This window comes from Uranotaenia lowii, chromosome 1 (genome assembly GCF_029784155.1).
Source record: "Uranotaenia lowii strain MFRU-FL chromosome 1, ASM2978415v1, whole genome shotgun sequence".
NCBI lineage: Eukaryota > Metazoa > Arthropoda > Insecta > Diptera > Culicidae > Uranotaenia > Uranotaenia lowii.
In genome coordinates, this window is record NC_073691.1 from 49,022,923 (window position 1) to 49,044,423 (window position 21,501).

The 21,501-nt window shown below is 40.6% G+C and overlaps 2 protein-coding genes across 2 annotated transcripts; one reads left to right on the forward strand and one right to left on the reverse strand.

Moving 5' to 3' along the window:
* Positions 1–1,967: 1,967 nt before the first annotated feature.
* LOC129753730 (transient receptor potential cation channel protein painless-like) lies at positions 1,968–10,783 on the reverse strand. Its single transcript, XM_055749577.1, has 4 exons — positions 10,533–10,783; positions 10,373–10,440; positions 9,894–10,166; positions 1,968–4,875 (listed from the first exon to the last, which is right to left on the reverse strand). The coding sequence occupies exons 1-4, from the start codon at positions 10,591–10,593 to the stop codon at positions 2,089–2,091; spliced, it is 3,189 nt and encodes a 1,062-aa protein (XP_055605552.1). The 5' UTR covers positions 10,594–10,783; the 3' UTR covers positions 1,968–2,088.
* A 1,928-nt stretch (positions 10,784–12,711) lies between these two features.
* Positions 12,712–13,722, forward strand: LOC129759834 (uncharacterized). The gene has a single exon (XM_055757369.1). The coding sequence runs from the start codon at positions 12,712–12,714 to the stop codon at positions 13,720–13,722; it is 1,011 nt and encodes a 336-aa protein (XP_055613344.1).
* Positions 13,723–21,501: the final 7,779 nt, after the last annotated feature.

Below are 21,501 nucleotides of genomic sequence, written 5' to 3' on the forward strand. Positions count from 1 at the left end.
CGACGGCTGCTGCCCTAATAAACTGGTCCTTTGCATACAGATCAACACATGAGATACGACACCTCGACGTCGATAAACAATGGTTCAGTCAGGACTTCAAAGCTGTAACATTAATTTGTTCGAAAACAACATTACCGGGTGAAAGTGAAAAATCCCCCCGCGACGGGAATTGGATAAGATGAAGTGAAGTGCAAAAAATGTGTTTTTTTTAATCTCGTTGCATGTAAATGAAATTGTATAAAATGAAATTATAACCTTTTTCAATTTTATATGTTTGAATTTATTTCCAACGTCTACCTAGTAAACTTTTTGCTGCTGCACAAATGATTGAAAAAATCAAAAATTGAAGTGATTTTTGTTTTGATTGATTCTTAAACTATCATACTTTGGAGTAATTAAACGTTTAGAACCTTATTATTCCGTTTTGCATAAATTTTCCTTTAAATTTTTATCCCGTCACCACCTGAAAAGGTACCGACAATTGTCACCTTGAATTGTCACCCGAATGTGACGATTCTCACCCACGGTGACTACGAGAATAGGGTAAGAACTCACAAAGTTAATCCGAAGTGACAATCCTCACCTAAACCGACTACTGGAATAGAGTGACTTGGGTGACTCGACTATCATCACGTCACACGCGGCGCAGAATAAGGGCCATTGTCTAAAACGTTTCGAAAAGGCGTGTAGGTGACAGCGGGGGAAATCACGAAAAAGGTTCTAACAGTTCTTGCAAAGATGGACAGATTCGAAGCGGAATTTGGTAATACTAACTCTCTGAGAGGAACAGTGCTTGAATGAACGTACAAACCCCCTGAGAGGGGCAGTACATAAAATTGAAGTACAAACCCCCCGAGTGGGGCAGTACTTGGATGAAAGTACAAACCCCCTGAGAGGGGCAGTTCTTGAATTAAAGTATAAACCCCCTGAGAGGGGCAGTACATTGAATGAAAGTACAAACCTCCTGAGAGGAGCAGTACATTGTATGGAAGTACAAACCCCCTGAGAGGGGCAGTACATTGGACAGAAGAACAAACCCCCTGAGAGGGGCAGTGCATTGGATAGAAGTACAAACCCCCTGAGAGGGGCAGTACATTGGATGGACGACAAACCCCCTGAGAGGGGCAGTACGTTGGATGGAAGTACAAACCCCCTGAGCGGGGCAGTACTTGAATAAAGTACAAACCCCCTGAGAGGGGCAGTAGTTGAATGAAAGTACAAACCCCCTGAGAGGGGCAGTACATTGAATTGAAATACAAACCCTCTAAGAGGGACTGTACGGTAATGAAAATACAAATCCCTTGAGAGGGTCAGCATCCTGAAAAGTAGTATGAGAATTCTAAACTGCCAAGACTTTCGTAATAATGACCAAAATTATGTTTTTGACAATCCTTGCGAGGATAAGAAGCTCTGAAATGATCGAACTGACCCGTGTTGAAACTTACTGAATAACACCTTTAGTACCTGCAAAGAGAGTAGTCTAAATACCCTGGAAGGATGAACATATAAGATCTGGGAACCTAAAATTTATTCATGTGTATCTGAATCTCTTAGAAGCTATCAGTGATCCTTGTAAGAATTATAATCTGTAAGGATTTCCGTAAGGGTGCTGTTATACTAAGACGACAAACAGTGCGTTGATTTTCGTCATGTTCATTATCTCTCCATGGAAAAAGCGCAGATCTGACATACTGAGCGCTTCAGAAATCAATGCTAATACCAGGGTGTTTTGTAGCACGACAAGTAGGATATCAAATGGGAATATGGTTTTTTTCTCGGTTTTAAGCAGTGATTTCGAGTTTGAACGAGATTGCATTAGCGAACGGATGTCGAAGTACTGTTGTGTGACTGTTGGAGTATCTGGAGAGGTTGGAATGATACAAGAGTGGTACAACGAGACCACCGGTTACGGCAGTGATGAACTAGGAAAAAAAAGTAATTCAACATTTATTTTTAAAACTGTTTTAATTCACTGAGTTATAATACATTTATCAAAATCGACAAACTAATGCCATTGTAGGTACGCATAACTTTTAAATTATCTATCTATTAAAATATCAAAATCAGCAACTAGTAACCTAAGATTACCTACTTGTTTTTCCTGTGCTTCCTAAATTTTTTCACCGCTCTGGCGACTTCGGTGACTTTTTTGAGTTGATCTACCGTATCCTCTTTCTTGGTGTTGTTTTTTCGCTTCCGGACCGGAGCTTTGCCAGTGGGAGCCGCTTTCTGGGAGACCAATTTTCCGAGCTGCTTGCTCATCTTCTCGATCTGCAGCCGCATTTCTTCCAGCTTCAAATCCGTTTCCAATGCCGCCGGATTCTCGTCCACTTCATACCGACGGTTGTCCATTATCTCTCGTATCAGAACACTTTGATCGACGATTCTAAGCGCTTCATCCATTATGTGATCGTCCAACGTTGAGAACAGAGGAAATTTCAGCAATCGAAGGTTGACGAAGAATCCCTCGGTTCCTCGAACAAAATAGGCTCCCGGGAGATTTGGAACCACTCGCCAGTCCCCTTTGAGACCTCCCCGAGGCTGCTGCTGTTTGCTGGTCAATGGATTCGGAGCACATTTCGTAAGATGCTGAACTAGAATTTTGCGAAACTCCTTCGGCCGAACGACTATCACGTACGAGTGATCCTCAAAAAATGAGCAAGGGAAATGCTTCCGGATAAATTCGAACGGAATGTTGCGAACGCCTCGTTCGTAACGCTCGAGAATGAGCACCTTTTTACTGATACTGATCAGCTCCGATTCCTCCTTGATCGACGTTATGTCACTCACGGCCAAGCCGTTGATCAGATTCAGTATTACGATCGGTGCGAAGAAAAGAAACAGCACAAAGATAATGATTTTCCCATCGCTGAAGTCCATCCCAGCTCCTTCGTACTCTCCGGTGGTCATGATTAGGGTTTTCAAGGCCGCGTCTGAGAAGGTAGCGAAGTTATTGAAGTCATTGTCTTCTTCGGGCATGGTTGAATTTTTGGTTTTGTCGTTGTACGAAAGGTAAAATCCGAAGGTGAATGCTCCCAGCAGCGGAATGAAGAGTAGGAAGCTCTTAATGAAGTTCACAGCCACGGTTTGGAACATGTACATATAGGTGGACAAACTGTTAAACGGTAGAGATCCTATGAGTACGGTGAGTTGCATGGCGAAAGCGATCACAATCAGAGATGACAGAATCGAGTCACATCCTCGTGATAAAACGACGAAAATACTGACAATTGTTGCGATATCCAGATAATTTTCATAAGCTAGAAAATACGATCCTCTGAGGAATAATAGTTGCAGACATTCTCTACAGATCATGTAGATCACCCCTATGATCGTTGCAATGGTAATAAATATGGATGCCTCACCGTCGTTGCAGTAATCTAGAGACAACAGTCCAAAGCTTGTAACAGTTGCTAAGATACAAAGCAGGTTTATGTAGCTCCACTTCGAAAGTCGTAACCACTTCACTAGAATAAAAGTGTACACTACAGGGTGAATCAGAAGCCGCTTGAGATCCTTTGACTTGGCAATGATTTTGACGGGATCCATTTCGGTAACGAAAGTTTCCACTTGTTTCTGTTGAACAACGTTACTTGCCGAAGCTTTTTCCACGATTCTCCATAAGTTTGCATCGCTACGAGTGTTAGACTTCTTGCCGACTTTTTTCTTGAAAATGAAAGGATCAAAACCATTAAGACTAAGTCGAATTTCACTCCGATCGAAATACGATCTTCGAACGTCTATCGTTACGCACTGGTCGAAATAAAGTTTCCAAAAATCATACCGGGCATAATCCAGCGGAGTCATTTGATCTTTGTTCTTCACGCCCAAGAAAGCGTACTTCTGTTGCAGCATATCCAGCGCTATGTCGTGGAATCCATACTTCAATGCACTATGAACAGCAGTATTTCCGTTATTGTCCGTGCGCGTCAAAAATATTTTCTGATCTTTAGCGAGCAGTTCTGCACATTGCAAGACATTTGCACGTTGTTCAGGTCGTTTCCACAGCTCATGAGCTCTGTTCAACGTCATAACCAAAATTGGGTCATCGTTGATCAGTACTTTATCAGAAATATTCAAGAGCAACAAGTTCAAAGTGGCCACATTTCCACATTCACATGCTTTCTTCAGAAGTCCTTTCAACTCGAGCCGATACGTCAGTTCCGAACTTTTATCATCGTCATAAACCACTACTGCCCTAGTGTTAAACCTAGGAATGCATTTCACCGAAAACATTTCTTTTCCAGCGCACCGAACCAGTTTCTTCACACTGTTCTCCAAATTCAGCTCAACAGCCGTGTGCAAAAGTAATCGTATCACTTCTCGAACATTAGACTGGTCGATATCAAACTTGTCCAGCTCCGTCGAAAATACATCTTCCTGCTCAAATCTCAAGTACAGCTCCAGCAGTTCAACCGTTATCCTGACCGGAGCCTTCGCCTGATAAAATGCAACTACACGCCGCTTCAGCTCGTTTGTCTTGCTTATGGCTATGGCACACGAATATCGTTCAATACATTGCTTCAAAAACTCCCGATTATCTTCGCTGGTATTCTTCTTCAACAGCTCAAACGGCAACTTCAATCGATCGCTGCAAACATTAAAATCAGCACCCCGTTCCAACAGCAGCAAAATACAGTGCCGGATGTCGTCCACATGGGCCGAACTCTTCGATACCTTCAGGGCCCGTTTCTTGAACTTGGGACTGTTGATGGCAACGTCGTACTGCTCGCACAGCAGAAACAGGGCCGTCTTACGCTGCTTGTTGCGGCTGTCCACTGCAATTCCCGGTTGATCCAGCAACCATTTCAGGAACTCGATGTTTAGCGCCTCGGCCGCGTAGTGCAGCGGTGCATTCAGATCCGGGGAGATTTTCTGTGGAGAACGAGAGCAGGCAAAGAGTTGAGATGGTTTTGCTGTCATGTCAAGTATGAGAGAAAAGATTCATTCATCAATCAATATGTTGTTGTTAAAATAAGCAGAATCTTCATCACTGAAAAGTTTAACTGTTTGAATGAAGTAGTAGAGGAAACGTATCACTAACACAGCTTTGTTACTTGTTCCGCCGCGTTAAAGGCTTGCACTGCAGCTTGAAATTTCTTCTGGTTGGTTTACAATTTTCAAAAATCCTTCGATCAACCCATTCTGTGGGGATAAAATGGTCTAGAAAATATATTTTTGGATGGCTCTGGCCGAGCAATAGCTCTTGAACTCTTCTCCGTTGAAAAGGGGGCCGTTGTCCGATTTTATTGCTCTTGGAAATCCTTCTCGCTCAAAGATACCTTCCAGTACCGTTTTTGTAAATTCAAATTTCGTAGATCTAACGACGCGTGCTTCAGCATATCTAGTTCTAAGGTCTATCATGACGAGAATCAAAATACCGATAAGTTTTGCGTAAGGCCCATATAAATCAATTGCAATTGTATCCCAGGCAACTTTAGGTGCAAAACAGCGTTGGTCTTTCCGGTTTACCATTTATTGCGTATTTTGTGCATGTGGATGGCCTGTGTGAGCAACAAGAAGTGCTTTTTTCCTTAAGGACTTGGAAATCGCAGTACTACCGTTTTTCTGCAAAACACCATGCTTATTCAAGATAGAGAGGTATAGACTTATATCCTATTATTTCTATCGGCCAATTCCCCGTTTCTAAGGATTTAATCACTAGCTGTATAATTTCGGCAACGTTTTTTTTTGGACGTGCGAATTTCTTCCTCTGTGAGGAATTCGGCATGATTCGGTCCTATGATAGATCCTTGATTTTTTGTCAAAATCTTCATCATTTCCTTGGTATATTCTGATTAAAAAGTGGTCAACTTAAGTTCGCCGTTTTTTCAAATAATTCCTAAAAAACACCCCTCATTTTTTAGGTGTGCGTGTGTAGAATGATACTTCTATTTGCCTTTCGACATTAGGTCTTTAGTTTTCGACTTATAAGAAGGTAGTGACTGATAATCGCAATGAAAAGCAAAACCTTACGGCGTAAACAAGATCTTGGAAGCTGTATACGATATTATTGACAAAGTTTGATTGCGTGGTAATGGACGACGAATCCGACGCCAATGCAGACTGCAGATAGCTCCCGGGACAAGAGTTTTATGCGGCAACTGGATGGGGAAAGGTGGCAGACATTTTCAAGCATATAAAACTAACAAGGCTTACCAAGAAATATCTCGTTTGTAAAGCTATCTGTACCTTCGTCGACGCCGGTACCGTCATCCAGGAAATTTACGTAAAAGAATGCCTTCAAGAGCTTTTGCTGCCTTTCCTGAAGGAACATGGCTTGTCTGTGCTGTTTTGGCCGGATTTGGCATCCTGCCATCATGGAAAAAGGCCATGGAGTGGTATTCCACTAACAACATTCAGGTTGCGCCCAAAGATTATTGCTCTACATCATTTGCTGTACCTGTGTAATCAATCGCCTTGTTCCTACAAACTGACAGACCGGCAACCCTGTCCAAGGTGGGTATATATTCAGGAGGTGTTACCGAATATCGAATTCCCGATTCAGCCATTTTGGCTATGTAGGCTATGCAACTATACGGAACTCATGAAGTTTGTTTACCAACAAACCACAGAAAAGCTGAGCAAAAAATAAACAAACTTATTGAGAGCCCCGCTCACTCCTCGCCTACTTACTGTGCAAGTCGGAGAACCTAGTGTATCAAAAGACCTTGACCCTGTCTTCAAAAGGCGAACTTCAACATTATCTTTTATTTCGTCAAACTTCGTAGACTACAATACTTAAAACTAGTTAAAACTAACTGCCGCCATTACCCTTTGTCTCCAAACTTTGTTCGATTAGACGTGTAAAGTGTAAATTAAAAGTTCTTTTAAATGCGTTGTAATCGGTCGTTTTTAATTGTATTTCGGTCGTAATTCCTTTGCCACAGCTTTCATAACGTCATTAGGTTATGGGCCCAGCTGTTGGTGGCATCTGAAAGTTTTTTTTCAATCCGCGGAAAATAAACTTTTTCGGGAAATTGAAGTTCAGCGTCATTTTTGTTAAAAATTTGTTGCGGCATCGGAAAATAAAATTAAGGACTGTGTTTAGATCGAAAAACCATAGGGGATCATAACTGGGCTCTATGGAAGTTTAAAATCGATCAAGTGCTGAAAGAAAAAGGATTGACCGCCGTGATAACTGGAGACCGACCGAAGGATCCATCCGCCGAATGGATTTCGCGGGACGGGCTGGCACAATCCACACATAATGGGGAAGACATCATCGAAGGTAAATATGTGGTGCATTCCACCAATACCACGAAAGAAAATCGATGACCGCGGCAGTATTTTTGATTCGTGAATTCATCTCACTTTGGATGTCAGATGGTCAGATTCTATCGATCATTTTGCTTACATCGTGTTAATTACTGTGCAATCGTCTCGCGACCGAGTCGGTGAGAATTTGAGTGAACATTGGCTAGTGTCAATCATCCTTTCCAGTCTCCCGAACTCGTATTATTCGCTCATAATGCCGTTGGAATCGCGCCCAGAAGAAGAGTTGTCAGGGGCGACTTCTGGATGAATGGAGACGTTGAGGTGAAAGTGTTGGGGAGAATAAGAGGCAATCGCAGAAAGCACTGCAGATAGAAACGAAGCCCAAGTTTAAGTGTCATTACTGTGGCGCTACGGCATACTATAAGCGCAACTGTCAAAAGTTGAAGACGGATTTACAGCGAAGATTTGGTGAAAATAAGCAATCCCAACCACCACACATAGCTCGTGTGGCTAATGTCTACTATCACTGGAGGCAGTGATGTCAACCTTCCAGATTTTGTCTAGATCTTCCAGACTTTTTGGACTTCTGTGAGACACTTTTTCCGGTTTCCAAACAATTGCAGACTTTTGGGTTAGGTCATACCGTGTAGCTGGTCGCTATGAGATATGTTTAAAGTTATACATCGTAGCAGTTTGGATTGGGGGAGCCCAAGGCCGCGAGTTCCCTTACGCTTACGCACGGGAAGATGCTGATAGTCCGAAGTTGCCGAATAACATCGAATATCGCAGTCCTGTAGGATCGTTGCTCTACGTGCCTGTTAAGGCTAGACCGGACATAGCAGCTGCGACTCCCATACTCGCACAACCAACCGAAGCCGATTGGATCGCCCTAAGCGAGTTGATCGAACAGAACAAGAATGGCTCAATTGTGATGTACGAAGACAGTCAGTCGTGCATCGCATTCGTACGTTCCGAGAGAGTTACCAATCGTTCGAAACATATTGAGACAAAGCAGATGTTTGTAAAGGATTTATACTAGAAAAGTCGAATCCGCTTGGAATACCTGTGTACCGAAAAAATGATTGCAGGTGCGCTGACAAAACCTTTGGGATCGGTCAAGAACCTGAAGTTTACTGGATCGATGAGACTAGTACCGAAAGACACCGAAGCTGGAACACCTGGCGATGATTAAGGAGGAGAGTTGCTCTACATCATTTGCTCTACCTGTGTAATCTATCGCCTTGTTCCTACAAAACTGACAGACCGGCAACCCTGTCTTCAACAGGCAAACTGCCGCCATTACCTTTTGTCTCCAAACTTTGTACGATTATACGTGTAAAATGTAAGTTATAATCGGTCGTTTTTATTTGTATTTCGGTCGAAACTCCATTGCCACAGCTTTCATAACGCGATAAATGATAAGAACCCTCCCAATACACAATAACTTCTTCCAATCGAAAAATATTGGACAATAGTTAAGCAAAACCGTAAGATGACCCAAAAAACTGTAAGCAGCGAGAAACAGTTCAAAGCAATCTGGCGTTCTGCGATGAAGAAAGTGGATAAGTAGAGTGTACAAAATCTGATGACAGGCGCAAAAGAAATGCTCGCTTATTTGGACTGGATCATCCGGAATCTTAACTGAGCATTTTTTCAGTTTTTATACATGTTGAACTTCAAAATTAAAGATACAAGGAATTGTTTTTACTAAACAAATACTTGATTTACACGCGATTTAGTCTGACCACTTTTTGATCCGAACACCCTTTAAGTAAGCACGAGTTAAGTACTTACACAGGTCTTGACCGGACACTGTCCAACAAAACAGCATCTCAAACGGATAAACTTAATTCAAAACGGTGGCTGGCGGTTCTGCATGTTCTGAAACTGCAGAGCATCTTTCATGCAATTGCTGCGCTCTTCTTGACCGAAGAAAGCCAATACTTGGAGCAAAATTATTAAGCGCACAAGACATATGGTTACAAATCAGTCCTAAGAAGGTTATATCTGTGGTTATATCGTACATCTTCGATATCATACTCGAATGAAACACAATGCTTAATCAACAATCAACTGTCACTCCAATCAATAGCGCAGGCGAACCTGAAAACATATAGTGACGCGGAGTAATTACCATGGGATGAATACACCCAAGGGAATTGAAATCCCAAATAAAACAACAAAACAAACAAAACCACAATAGATCAACTACTGGTCCTTGTGGGGTCTCCCCTTTAAAGAAAAAAATGGACTTTTAGATATTATTAGAGACATTTTAACGAGTTGGTTCTAGATTATACATATCTCATTAAAACATATTAGGAAAAAAACGGAATATCACAATATCTCATCTTGATATAATTTTGTTTTTCTCTTCTGATCGAGTACCCGATCAGGAGGGGATAGCAAAATTTTCCCAAAAATTTCACTACTGAAATATTTGTATCTTATCCAGTCATAAATTTGAACTTATAGTTTCTGATTTTTATTTTTTTATCTGGATTATATCTTATTTTGGTTGACATAGGCCTACTAGGCGTATTCAACGAATATAAATTATACTATCTCTGGGTCTATCAAGTCAGCAGCCTTTAGTTTAAGATACAATTGTTGAGTCTAAAGCCTTTTATCTCACGAGCAATGCTGCAATAAAACGAGATAGTAAATTACATTACCTCATTCACGGCATCGAACCGCACTAGGAACGGCTTCAAGTAGGGCAGGAAGCGAACGTTGTTCTCGAGCATTCGCGCCAGATTGGGCTGAATCTTGGCATAGAATAGGAAGCTTTTTGGTTCCGGAATAGTCGTCAGGGTATCCCAGTCCTTCATTTCCTCCACCAGCTCGCACAGCGCCACAATCCGGTAGTCTTCCAGGATCGTTTGCATGGCGCCCTCGTCCAGCTCATCTCGATCCAAAATTCGTTCCAGCTCCCCATTGATGTGTAGCTGTCAGGAGACACTCAATTAATTTGACTCGAAACAACGCTAATCAAATAAAAATAGAAAACTCGATAGATAACAGTCAGTTTCGTCACGTGCGGTTTGTTGAGGTTTGGCTTCTTCAGTAGTCAACCTCGAATAACTTTTTTTTTTCATTCGCCGGGTACCTAAATACAAAGTCGATGTATGTTATCTACCGGCATTCGACTCACCTGCAGATTCTTACGCTCAGTTCGTTTGGCCTGTCTAGTTTGTTCCACCATAACGCGAGTTTCTTCGGCTGGGAAAGATGAATATTTTATTAGTAGCGTGTTTTAAACTTAGAACGGGGGTTCCTCCGGTCTTTCAATATCGGTTCAATGAATCACTTACTTGTGGTGGTTGTTGGAGCCGGGCCTATGGGGGCAGTAGAATTCGACTGTCCGGGAGTCATTCTGCGGCAAAATCGATGCTACAACTTCAGAAAAACGAAACGATATCGTAATTATCTGTCATCTGCCCCAGTTCCACACATTTGGAATCCAGTTTTCGGTTGTTGTTTGTAGATGACGGGGTCGACGATCCACTTCAAATGCGTGTTTAACAACTGCTCATAATCGACTGGGGAGCTCACTTGAGACAGACTGAGGAATTGTTGTACAGTGCGACTAGTTTGGGCCGAGATATAAGTTGATGATGGGACGTAAACAGTTTAGTTTGTGCTGAGCGAACTTATAATGGGGAGAGTAAGATCGGATTCTCTCTGAGAATCTATCGTTATGATCAAAGTCCTTCGAACTTGGACGCATGGGGGGATCTACTCAAATCGTAGTTTTATCAATGGTTGGAGCAACGTGGGGAGACCTGGAGAGAATATGAATGAGCATGGTAGATGCGCACTTTGGGTGCGTTCGCAATTAGCGCTTGTAACTCCCTGCGTTCATCAGTCGTTAAGTTAGTCGTTATCGACTTAGAGGACTGTTTCCGGATCAAAACTTCTCTAGCACCTTTTTGCACATGAAGATGTAATAATCAACTGAAAACAGTTCGGTAGATGATGACTTATATTAGTGAAAGAAGATTCTCAGAAGTTGTTACGTCACCATTGCATTGTCCACTTATCGTAAGATTGATGATATGTCAGATTATAATATGAACAAGCTACAAAACATCCCATATGATATGATTTTGTTTGTAAGCAAAAAATAAGTGTTGTTTGATAAATTCTATGAATTATTCGCTTTTGCACAGTGTACTTTTAACAGAATCCTACAAAAGTTTCTTTTTGAAGACTGTTACAAAATCTTAGTTTATCTCTTTCTTAAATTGTAGGAGAGAATGGGGTATCGTGGGCCACCCTTAATATCTCGGATATATGTTGAATCCAACCGTGATCGTCGTCGCTCTGCGTAAGCCTAGACCTTAAATCGGCATGCGGCTCTTTTGATGTAAAGCTGCGGCTCTTTAGTTCACTGCGATAATATTATGTATTTTTGAATAAAATATTTATAAAATCGTGCTATAGCGATAATTGAGTCTAGTGATCGGGCACCCGAATTTTCATAGGTCCAGAAGAGAATTTTAAAATTGAATTCGCTGAAGAAACAAGCGGAAATGACGAAATGGCAAAAAAGCATTTTTTGAAGCCTAATTTTACATTAGTTTTGCTTTTTGCTGTTTTTGAATCATAAGCATATAGATATTGTGTGGGTCAAGCTCAATATGAGAACCGCAGTGCATATTATATGACGCATCTACGGGCACGGGCACTCGTCATGAGTTCGTCGCTAGCTATCGCTATCGTAATGGACCTCTCCTGTAGCTATACACCGCGGACGTTCCTTAATCGTCACTTTGGCATTATGTGGTTTCCACATTTGGCGATCCTTCCAAGAGCCGATTTTGGGCCAAAATTGAGTTGCAAATTTTTTTCATTTAACTACTTTGTTATGTTGAACTAAGATGATATTTGAAAAAGGGCAAGCCGAAATGGCTGCGCCGGATTGCGAGCTGGAAAAGCTGCGTATGCGAGCAAATTGTGCTGCGCCGAATTGCGAGCTGGAAAAGCTGCGCTTGCGAGCCGGAATGGCTGCGCCAAACTGCGAGCTGAAAAAGCTGCGCTTGCAAGCCGAAATGACTGCGCCAAACTGCGAGCTGGAAAAGCTGCGCCTGCGAGCAAACTGTGCTGCGCCGAATTGAGAGCTGGAAAAGCTGCGCTTGCGAGCCGAAATGGCTGCGCCGAATTGCGAGCTGGAAAAGCTGCGCATGCGAGCAAACTGTGCTGCGCCGAATTGCGAGCTGGGAAAGCTGCGCTTGCGAGCCGAAATGGCTGCGCCAAACTGCGAGCTGGAAAAGCTGCGCCTGCGAGCAAACTGTGCTGCGCCGAATTGCGAGCCGGATTCGCTGCGCCAAATTGCGAGTGGGAAGAGCTGCGCCGTATTGCGTGCTGGACGATTTGCATCTGCGAGCCAAATAAGCTGCACCTGAATGCAAACTATGTGCTGCACCGTACGCCATCGTACATCGCTGCACCATTTGCTTCCGAGCTCGCCCTAAATTGGTGGAACAATTTATGGCTGAGCTGCCCAAGGAACGGATCACAGCCACTCGTCCATTCACGGTAACGGGGGTTGATTACTGGGGCCCAATACTTCTTAAACATCCGCATCGTCGAGCCTCACCCACTAAAGCATTTGTAGCAGTTTTTGTATGCTTCTGTACTAAGGCTGTTCACATCGAACTAGTTTTCGATCTGACAACAGCTAAATTTGTACAAGCCTTGCGACGATTCGTCTCTCGCCGAGGTCCGCCTTCTGATATCTACTCTGATAACGGACGAAACTTCCTCGGTGCGAAAAATGAGCTAAAACGGCTCATCCGTCAATCAGAGTATTCACACAAATTGGAACAGGAGTGCTCTGACTGCAAAATCAGATGGCACTTCAATCCTCCAAGAGCCTCCCATTTCGGGGGATTGTGGGAATCTGCCATTCATTCCGCTCAAAAGCATTTTATCCGCGTCGTCCGGGACCGACCGCTCTTCTACGATGACATGCAAACACTTCTGTGCCAGATCGAAAGTTGTCTAAATTCTCGGCCTCTTGTTCCACTGAGCGACGACCCAACTGATTATGAGGCATTGACACCCGGACACTTCTTGGTTGGCACGTCGTTGAAGGCTGTTCCTGATGAAGAGTTCACCGAAATACCGTTCCATCATTTGAAGAAATGGCAACAAATTCAAAAATTGGTCCAGGATCTGTGGCGGCGATGGCACCTGGAATATTTGAACATATTACAACCCAGAAGCAAATGGATGCACTCACCTGTTTCGATAAAGGAGAACCAGCTCGTTCTCCTAAAAGAAGAAAACATCCCACCGATGCGCTGGCCAACAGCCAGAATTGTCCAGACTCACCCAGGAAGCGACGGAATTATCAGAGTGGTCACTCTGAGAACAGCAAAGGGCTCGTGCACACGACCGGTGTCCAAAATTTGCCTGCTGCCGATTGCACCATCGTCGGAGGAAGCAATCAAACCATCCGGCGCTGAGCAATCAACAACAGACGAAATTTCTTCCTAAGTAGAGCTCCAACTTTCGGATCCAGCGTAGAAATTAAATCCAAGGCACTTTTGTGACTTGGATCAGGTGAGTTCCTGTCCAAGTCCATAACACAATCAAAATTTCGCTACTGGGTCTATTATTGCAGCACATTTTCACACTCCGCACTTTCACTCATCGAGCACAACACCAACCGCAAGTACCGTCGATTCCGGTTCCAACTGAATCCCTTTCAAGGCACAATCCGATTTTGGAACAGGTGAGCCCCTGTCCAATCTTATTTACCATTTTTAGGAAGCGCTACCGGGTCTTAAAATTTTGCAGACGTAAACAACACATCACAACACGACCGAGACGACCGAAACGAGACCGACGAATTTGGACTGATGTAAACAATCATCATCATTGCCGTGTTCACGCTGATTGGAATCCACACACTCCGCCGCCTATTTTACCTGAGCAGTCATCGTCAGAAACGTTGTTCCTGAAGGGGCCAGGATGTTCGTGCATACACGAATTTGGGTAACCGCGAACCTCCCGGTGATCAATTCAACTGAGCGCAGAGTTTTAGCAGTGGGAGTGATTCGGCATGCTGTGAGTTTTTCGGGAGTTAGGAAACATCAAGAGAAAAAAGAGGAGTTTCCGGCATCCCTAAGTTATAAAAGGGGGCTTCAGCAGTCATGTGTTTCTCTTTTTGTGCTGAGGCTTGAAACGTCAACAATAGCCGGCGAACACTGTTTACCTTGTGAATTTGTTATTTTTGGAAGTTAGAAAAGTTTGTAAGGAGTAAATTAAGTAGTTAAAGTTAATAAATTGTAATTTAAGTAGAAGAAAAAGTGATTTCGAATAAACTAAAGTTTGCACGGGAAAAGAAAGTGTACTTACCTGATTGACTGGAACCGGAAAGAATAATCGCATCCTGAAAAAGAACCCAAATACTTACCTGCAAACCTGGAAAATATACTTACCAGCAACACCCGGAGAACCTACTTACCTGCCCTGCTGCATCAGAGGAGATCCATTCCGTCGAAACAGAGGTACTTCCAGCATGATATATCAATGCACTGTAGCTCATATGAATGTTGTCTATCACCTACGCTCACCATCGTTATTGTGTATCGCTGATGCAACAGACCATTCCTGTACCTAACCATCGATGTAGTAAAGGCTGGGCCACTTTGGCATTTATGTGGTGTCCACACTAGGTGATAAACAAAACAACATTTAAAGTATCACTCATCGATCAAACATTAGATCGCCACGGAGAATCCATCCTAACCGAAGGCTAATATATTCAGCTTTTTTTATCGAATGATTTTTGTTGAAAATCTATTATGGCGCTTTATATTAGTCATGAGACACATATGCTAATATTTCTAACATGAGACACATCTGGGGTCATCTTTTTTTTAAATTTTGAGAACAAATTTTATACAAAACCTTGTTTATAGGTAAATTGGACAACAAGGAAGCATTCTCCATCGATTGCTCAAAAATGATGAAAATGCACATGGGACACATATGTGAATAGGGGCAGTACACCCAAAATTGAAATTTGCCCAGTTTTCTTTCGTACTGACCATTAGTATAGTCCATTCATGTCTAAGATTCAAGAAATTCAAATTAAATGTAGAAACACTTCAACGAAAGGATTAATCACTTACTTAACTGAGCGATCCCGCGAAAGATTATGAGTTTCGATAGGTAATGTCCATTCGAAATTAAACAAATGTGTTTAAAATCTCACATATAACTAAATATCTTTTTTGATGGCCATCCAACCAAAGCTTGCCAATTATCGCCGTTGTAATGACACGAGAGAGTCTTTCAATGGGCACACGTGTATCAATTACACGAATAATTCTGACCAAAGCCTTCCTTCAAGTGTTTAGTCCAGCAAATGCGGAAGGGTGTCACTCTGTCACACGGTGCTTTGCGGTCATTTCGGGCTTTAATTAAATTTCCCAATGCCTGGCGAGCCAATCGGTGCATTTGATTGATTTATCTCATGATCGACTTTTCCGGGACTGCATTTCGTTCCGCATTCAGCCAACAGCACAGACACCCTCTGCCAATTTCAAAAGGTAGGTAGCAACATCGCGTTCAAGGGTCAGCTAAGTTTTGACTCGGTCGGTCGTTTTCGAGGAAATGGGCCGAGGGAAAGTTAGGTCCTTCCATTCATTGCATTGTCCAGAAACCACCCGCAGCAGCAGGAACGATGAAAAATCTACAATTGATACAGTCAGTTCCTATGTCTTTCATTCGGAAAGAGTGGAACCTTCCGAATTAGGCGGGCAGCTGCCTGGTCCTGTCCATCTTCCGTTCCAGTTGACCGGTATGTGCACAATCGATCGCTTCGAGGACACGAATTGATTTGTAATCGACGTTTTAATTACTTTCGAGTACCACATGGACAAACAGAAAGGACCCTCTTCGCTGGACATCGGATAAATGGCCGGCCGTGTCGTCCCTCCTGGGACGATTAAGTTGTCACACGCGCTAAGGATCATCCGAGCGGGAACATGGGAACGGATTTGGGGTTTTTGGCGAGGACACTTTTTCCTTATCTATCTTGACTAAATATTCTGTGCTGGGAACTGCTTTTTCAAGGCTCCTGGCCCATAATTTATGGAATTGATGATGATGACAGCCACGTGTAGAGCGGATTTGTAGTAACCATCGGAAACCGTGGAAAAACAAATTTGTTGAGATTGATTGACCGTGGCCGTGAATTATGGCGAGGCTTTGTTCATCTGTATCTTTCAGATTTAGAATCAAGCTAGTTTGATGATTTTTGCAACAACACTAACCTTAAATTTTTTTTCTTAGAGCAAGTTCACTCGTGTTGGAAGAAAGTGGTAGAAAAAATGACTCTTATTTATAGTACTTTTTCAAAATTTTACAACGTAAATAAATTTTCTAGATCTGTGGCCGTCAGATTATTACACAAAACTGCTTCTATTCTAGCTGTGTCTAATATAAAAAAAAAACATTACCAAATATCTGTTTGTTTATTCATTTGTTCGTTTGTTCGTTTGTTTGTTTGTTCGTTTGTTTGTTTGTTCGTTTGTTCGTTTGTTCGTTTGTTCGTTTGTTCGTTTGTTCGTTTGTTCGTTTGTTCGTTTGTTCGTTTGTTCGTTTGTTCGTTTGTTCGTTTGTTCGTTTGTTCGTTTGTTCGTTTGTTCGTTTGTTCGTTTGTTCGTTTGTTCGTTTGTTCGTTTGTTCGTTTGTTCGTTTGTTCGTTTGTTCGTTTGTTCGTTTGTTCGTTTGTTCGTTTGTTCGTTTGTTCGTTTGTTCGTTTGTTCGTTTGTTCGTTTGTTCGTTTGTTCGTTTGTTCGTTTGTTCGTTTGTTCGTTTGTTCGTTTGTTCGTTTGTTCGTTTGTTCGTTTGTTCGTTTGTTCGTTTGTTCGTTTGTTCGTTTGTTCGTTTGAAGCTAAGATGAACGAATTTTTAATATTGAGCAGTTTCAAAGCACCGTAATCCGGGGTTAGATTGATCACCTTTTTCAATATTTTTCAATTATGTTTTCTGTTAAGGCGCATGTGGCATGTTTCATATTTTTAAAACCAGTACTACACTCCTATGAACCATGGTTGCAGAAGTTTATTAGACTACTTTAAATTTGATTTTTAAATCAATTTCGTCTTTGTTTAAAATTTGATGCTTTTGGGTAACACTGATCAGCCTCTATTTTGACGGTTTTAACGAGTTTTTGATCGTAAATGATACAAAACATCATCATAATATTTACAAATGCGACCTATCTATTGCTAAGATATTTCGGAACAAACTCAAATGATATAAAATTATTCATGAAACTCTACAAAATTGAACACATCACTTGCGGTTGTTAAAAGATACTAAATTTGTAACTTTTGGTCCAATTAATTCTTAGATAAACAATAATGAATTTCAGTGTTTCTTGGTTTAGGTTTCTTCGCGGTCCAAAAAACAACAGCGCTGTACCTAACGGCTAAGGCCGAACAACAATTGAAACCGTAAGATGAACACTAATACTGCATAAATTAAGGGGCTAAATTTTTTAACATTACTTATAAATTTTCAACCACAAAAAAAATTAAATTTTGCCTTCGTTTGTTTTCCTAGGCCTTCGTTCTATTCTCCTTTTATTTTTTCCTTCAAATTTTACCATTTGATAGGGTTCCTAGCCGTTTGCCCTATTTAGACTGGCTTACTCTTGGAAAATGTCTCTATTTATTTAATATCATAAATTTACCTCAAAATACAACAAAAATAATACATTTATTAAGAAAAAAATTTGAACTCTCACATAAATCAACCTGCTGCTTCTAAACGCTCTGATTTCGTCAGGAAGGGTATTTGTTTGCGAGCTTTCGAAAAAAAAATGATATTCCAAGATTTTAAAATTATTGTTTGGTAAATAATTTGGAAAGTTGAATGAAAAGTTGAAGTTGGTTGAGACATTCTACATCATTGGATTAAAAAAAATAAGTGTGAAAAATCAAATTTCGAGAATTTTTAGTAACGAGCAGCTGAACTTTTGATCGATTTTTAATTAAATGTCAATCCATCTAATATTTTCAAACGTTATAACTTTGCTAGAATATTGATTTTATGATTTCAACATTTGTTGTTTTCAGCTGCTCAATGTGAGCTCGTGACAAACCGTCACGTCGAGAAGGAAATTGATTTTCATTAGCCGAGCCAAGAAACAATTGTAACTGAAATTCAATTGCACCAAGCTTGTCTTTGTTCCCAAAGTAAAACGCTGCAGCTGTAAAAGCTTTTGCCGGAATTTTCCAGTCACTACCTCAGCTTCCCAAGAAGGTCGTTCCGGGGAGAAAACCCTGAGAAAACTTCCTGCCGTTTGACAGCTTCCTTCCGGCAAGGTAAACTAAGTACCTACCTTCAAGGTTGCGCTGGGAAATTAGCAATTCACCAAAGAAGCTTTCTCTTAACATTTCCACCGATCTCGTCCTGGCAGTTACTTCGAGTTGGTATAAAGTTTTTTAATTAATCCTTTGAGCGGGTTTTCCCGTCTGCTTTCCCGGGCGCTTAACCATCTGATAGTATCGTCTTTGCGCTGCTTCCGGTGTGATTAAACTGAAACTTTGCAACTTTCCACCACATCCGACCAGATTGTCGAGGATGCTGTCGAACAATTAACTTGAGACAACATAATTGTCGATGTGTCTGCTACAGACTAGTTTCCGGATGAGTCTTCGGCAAATCAAAACTATTAGCAAAAAACGTCAAAATTGTCTGGAAGAGCAAAACGATTAAAAACTGCTTTAAATTAAAACCGTCATCCACGACAGCAGCGCGAGAACCACGCTGCTGTAAACAACCTACAATTAAATTTATTAAAAATTCCACACCGAGTTCCATATCGTCGATTCCTTCCCGGTCCTTGGGTGCAGTGGATGGGAAATTGACTCTTTTGCATATGCAATAAAACTATTTTCGGGAGACCTCCACCTATTACAAAATGTTCCATTTACACCCAGCCACTTGCCATCAGTTTTACAATCGGCTGTCAACGTGTTGGTTGATATAAAATTTTAAATTTAATTAAGTTTTATTACAAAGTCAGCCTTTCCAGCTTGCTGTGTTGGATTGGCAGATGAAGAAGCGTCGTCGTTTGAGCGACTCGAAAATTGGTGATATGGATGATGGCTGCCAACAATAAACCAAACGCATCGTACGAAAATGTGTTCCAACAATTTTCCGGCAAACGGTTTTGGAAGTTGAGTAATGGGAGTTCAAAGGTCAAAATTGTATCAAAAAAATCATACTTCATTTAAAAAAAATGCAAGAGCAATGATATCCTACTCACATCAAGTTTTTTCTTATGCTATTTTTTTAAGCTTATCCACCATATATTTAGCAGAAGTTTGATATTTGAAAGTTGAATGTGTACGGAAAATTGAAAAACACATCAAAACTTTTAATTGGAATCAGTGTTACAGTTGACAGAATAATTTGACAGAATTCAAATTGGGATTGTGATTTCCTAACTAAAGTACATATATGTATTCAGAAACGAAAATGATTGAAAACGCTTTTTAAACATGATTAAAACAGGTGAAATAAATCACTTTTTGCCGATGTGCAAAGAATTTTAGAAATAAATAATTTCAAATAATTCGATGGCGCTCATTACACAATATGCAAATTCAAATATGCAATAAGATTTTTTTCCTACCAGCTCTATTTGATATAATAAAAAAAAACAGAAAAAATTCATTAAATCAATATGTGCATTTTTTTAAACTGTACAACATTGCAAGAACTATAAAGATAAAGGTTCTAACTCAATAACCAACTTTTCGAAGACCGCGAGTCATTTTGAATTCTCATGAAAAGTTATAGATTTATTTTTACCAATTTTTTCCAATTCTGCAAAGTACAAAAATCTTAGAAAGTTTTAAGAAAAACTACAAACTTCCAGTCTTCGTAGTTCCTAGTCTTGGTAGCAATTTATAAATTGGCACAAATACCATAAATAGGCTCGGTTCACAGAAGTACAGAAGAAACAAAAATGTTGATTTTTCAGTACAAAATATTAAATTATCTCATCAAACCCAAAAGTTAAAATTTGCTCATGTAAACGTTACTAAAAACATTCTGCATAAAATCATGGATTAGTTTTGAATCTAATCAAACCTTGGGGTCTTAGGTTTGTGAAATTCAAAAATGACCCCAAATCGACTCAGTCTAATGTACATGAGGGTGTCCCAAAATTGCATAATATCTGGAAATCTGGGGGCTGACCCTCCAAATGGTAGATTAGGATTAGAAGAATGAACTTTTGTATGGGGCCAAGTGAAAAAAGTCATGTGATATCTGGAAAAAGTTCACTTTTTAAAGATTTGATTTTAAATTAATTCTGGATTCGAAAATTTACCCAAACTTTATATATTTTATATATTTTTAATTTTATTTGGAGCAAATACTACACGTAAAAATAAAAAAAAAAAAATTTTAATCGAAATTCAAAATCGACAAGCTATTTTCCAGAAAAAAATTATTTGTCCAAAAATTTTGTATTCAATTGTCCAAAATGTGTACATATCGTTAATTTTTTTTAAAGTCATACACCGTCTTAGCAGATTTAGGCTTTACAGACTGCACAACTTGAGATTAACATTTAACACCCAGTACCGAGATGGGAATCGAACCCATGCCATCAATGGACCAGCGATTATCGTCTTACAACGCTAACCACTCGACCACCAAGACGTACGTTTTGATATCAATGCCACGAAAAAATGCGGATTTTTGTGCACTTAAATTTTGCTGATCAAACTATGTTGTTTGTATCAGCATGTGAAGAGATATTTACGGTCCAACCCTTATTAAAATGACAATGTATTATATTTTTTATTATTTTTTTTATCATCTCAATAAATACCTACTAGAAAATCAAACCACTTGCAAAGAAAAGACGAAGATGTTTTAATGGAATTATCTTTTTTTTTTGTAATTTCTTTATTTGAAACGGCTCATACCTTGAGGCTTTAAGGAGCCAAACTCGTTTTGTATGTTTACAATTGTTTTCTTAGGTCTACATCACTTTATCACTTTTTTTTAACTTTTTGAAGAGAAAAGAAAATAGATAGGGAAATATGAAAATGAAAAGAATTATAGACGAAGATCAATAGCTTTTAGAAAAAGGTATATTTCGAACATGTAATCAATGTCTATCGCAGCTAGTAAATCTCTTACTGGGGTGCAGGGTGGTTTTCCTCGGGCCCGAAGGGAGTTTATTAAATTCGTTCTAGCGGACAGGTGGGCCTCACATGACCAAACGATATG

Bases quoted from the DNA above. Each gene is read 5' to 3' on its own strand.
- LOC129759834 (XM_055757369.1), top strand. From the start codon at position 12,712: ATGGCTGAGCTGCCCAAGGAACGGATCACAGCCACTCGTCCATTCACG.
- LOC129753730 (XM_055749577.1), bottom strand. From the start codon at position 10,593: ATGACTCCCGGACAGTCGAATTCTACTGCCCCCATAGGCCCGGCTCCA. The intron at 10,441-10,532 runs GTAAGTGATTCA...CATCTTTCCCAG, and splicing joins GGCTCCAACAACCACCACAA to CCGAAGAAACTCGCGTTATG. The intron at 10,167-10,372 runs GTGAGTCGAATG...GTCTCCTGACAG, and splicing joins CTGAGCGTAAGAATCTGCAG to CTACACATCAATGGGGAGCT.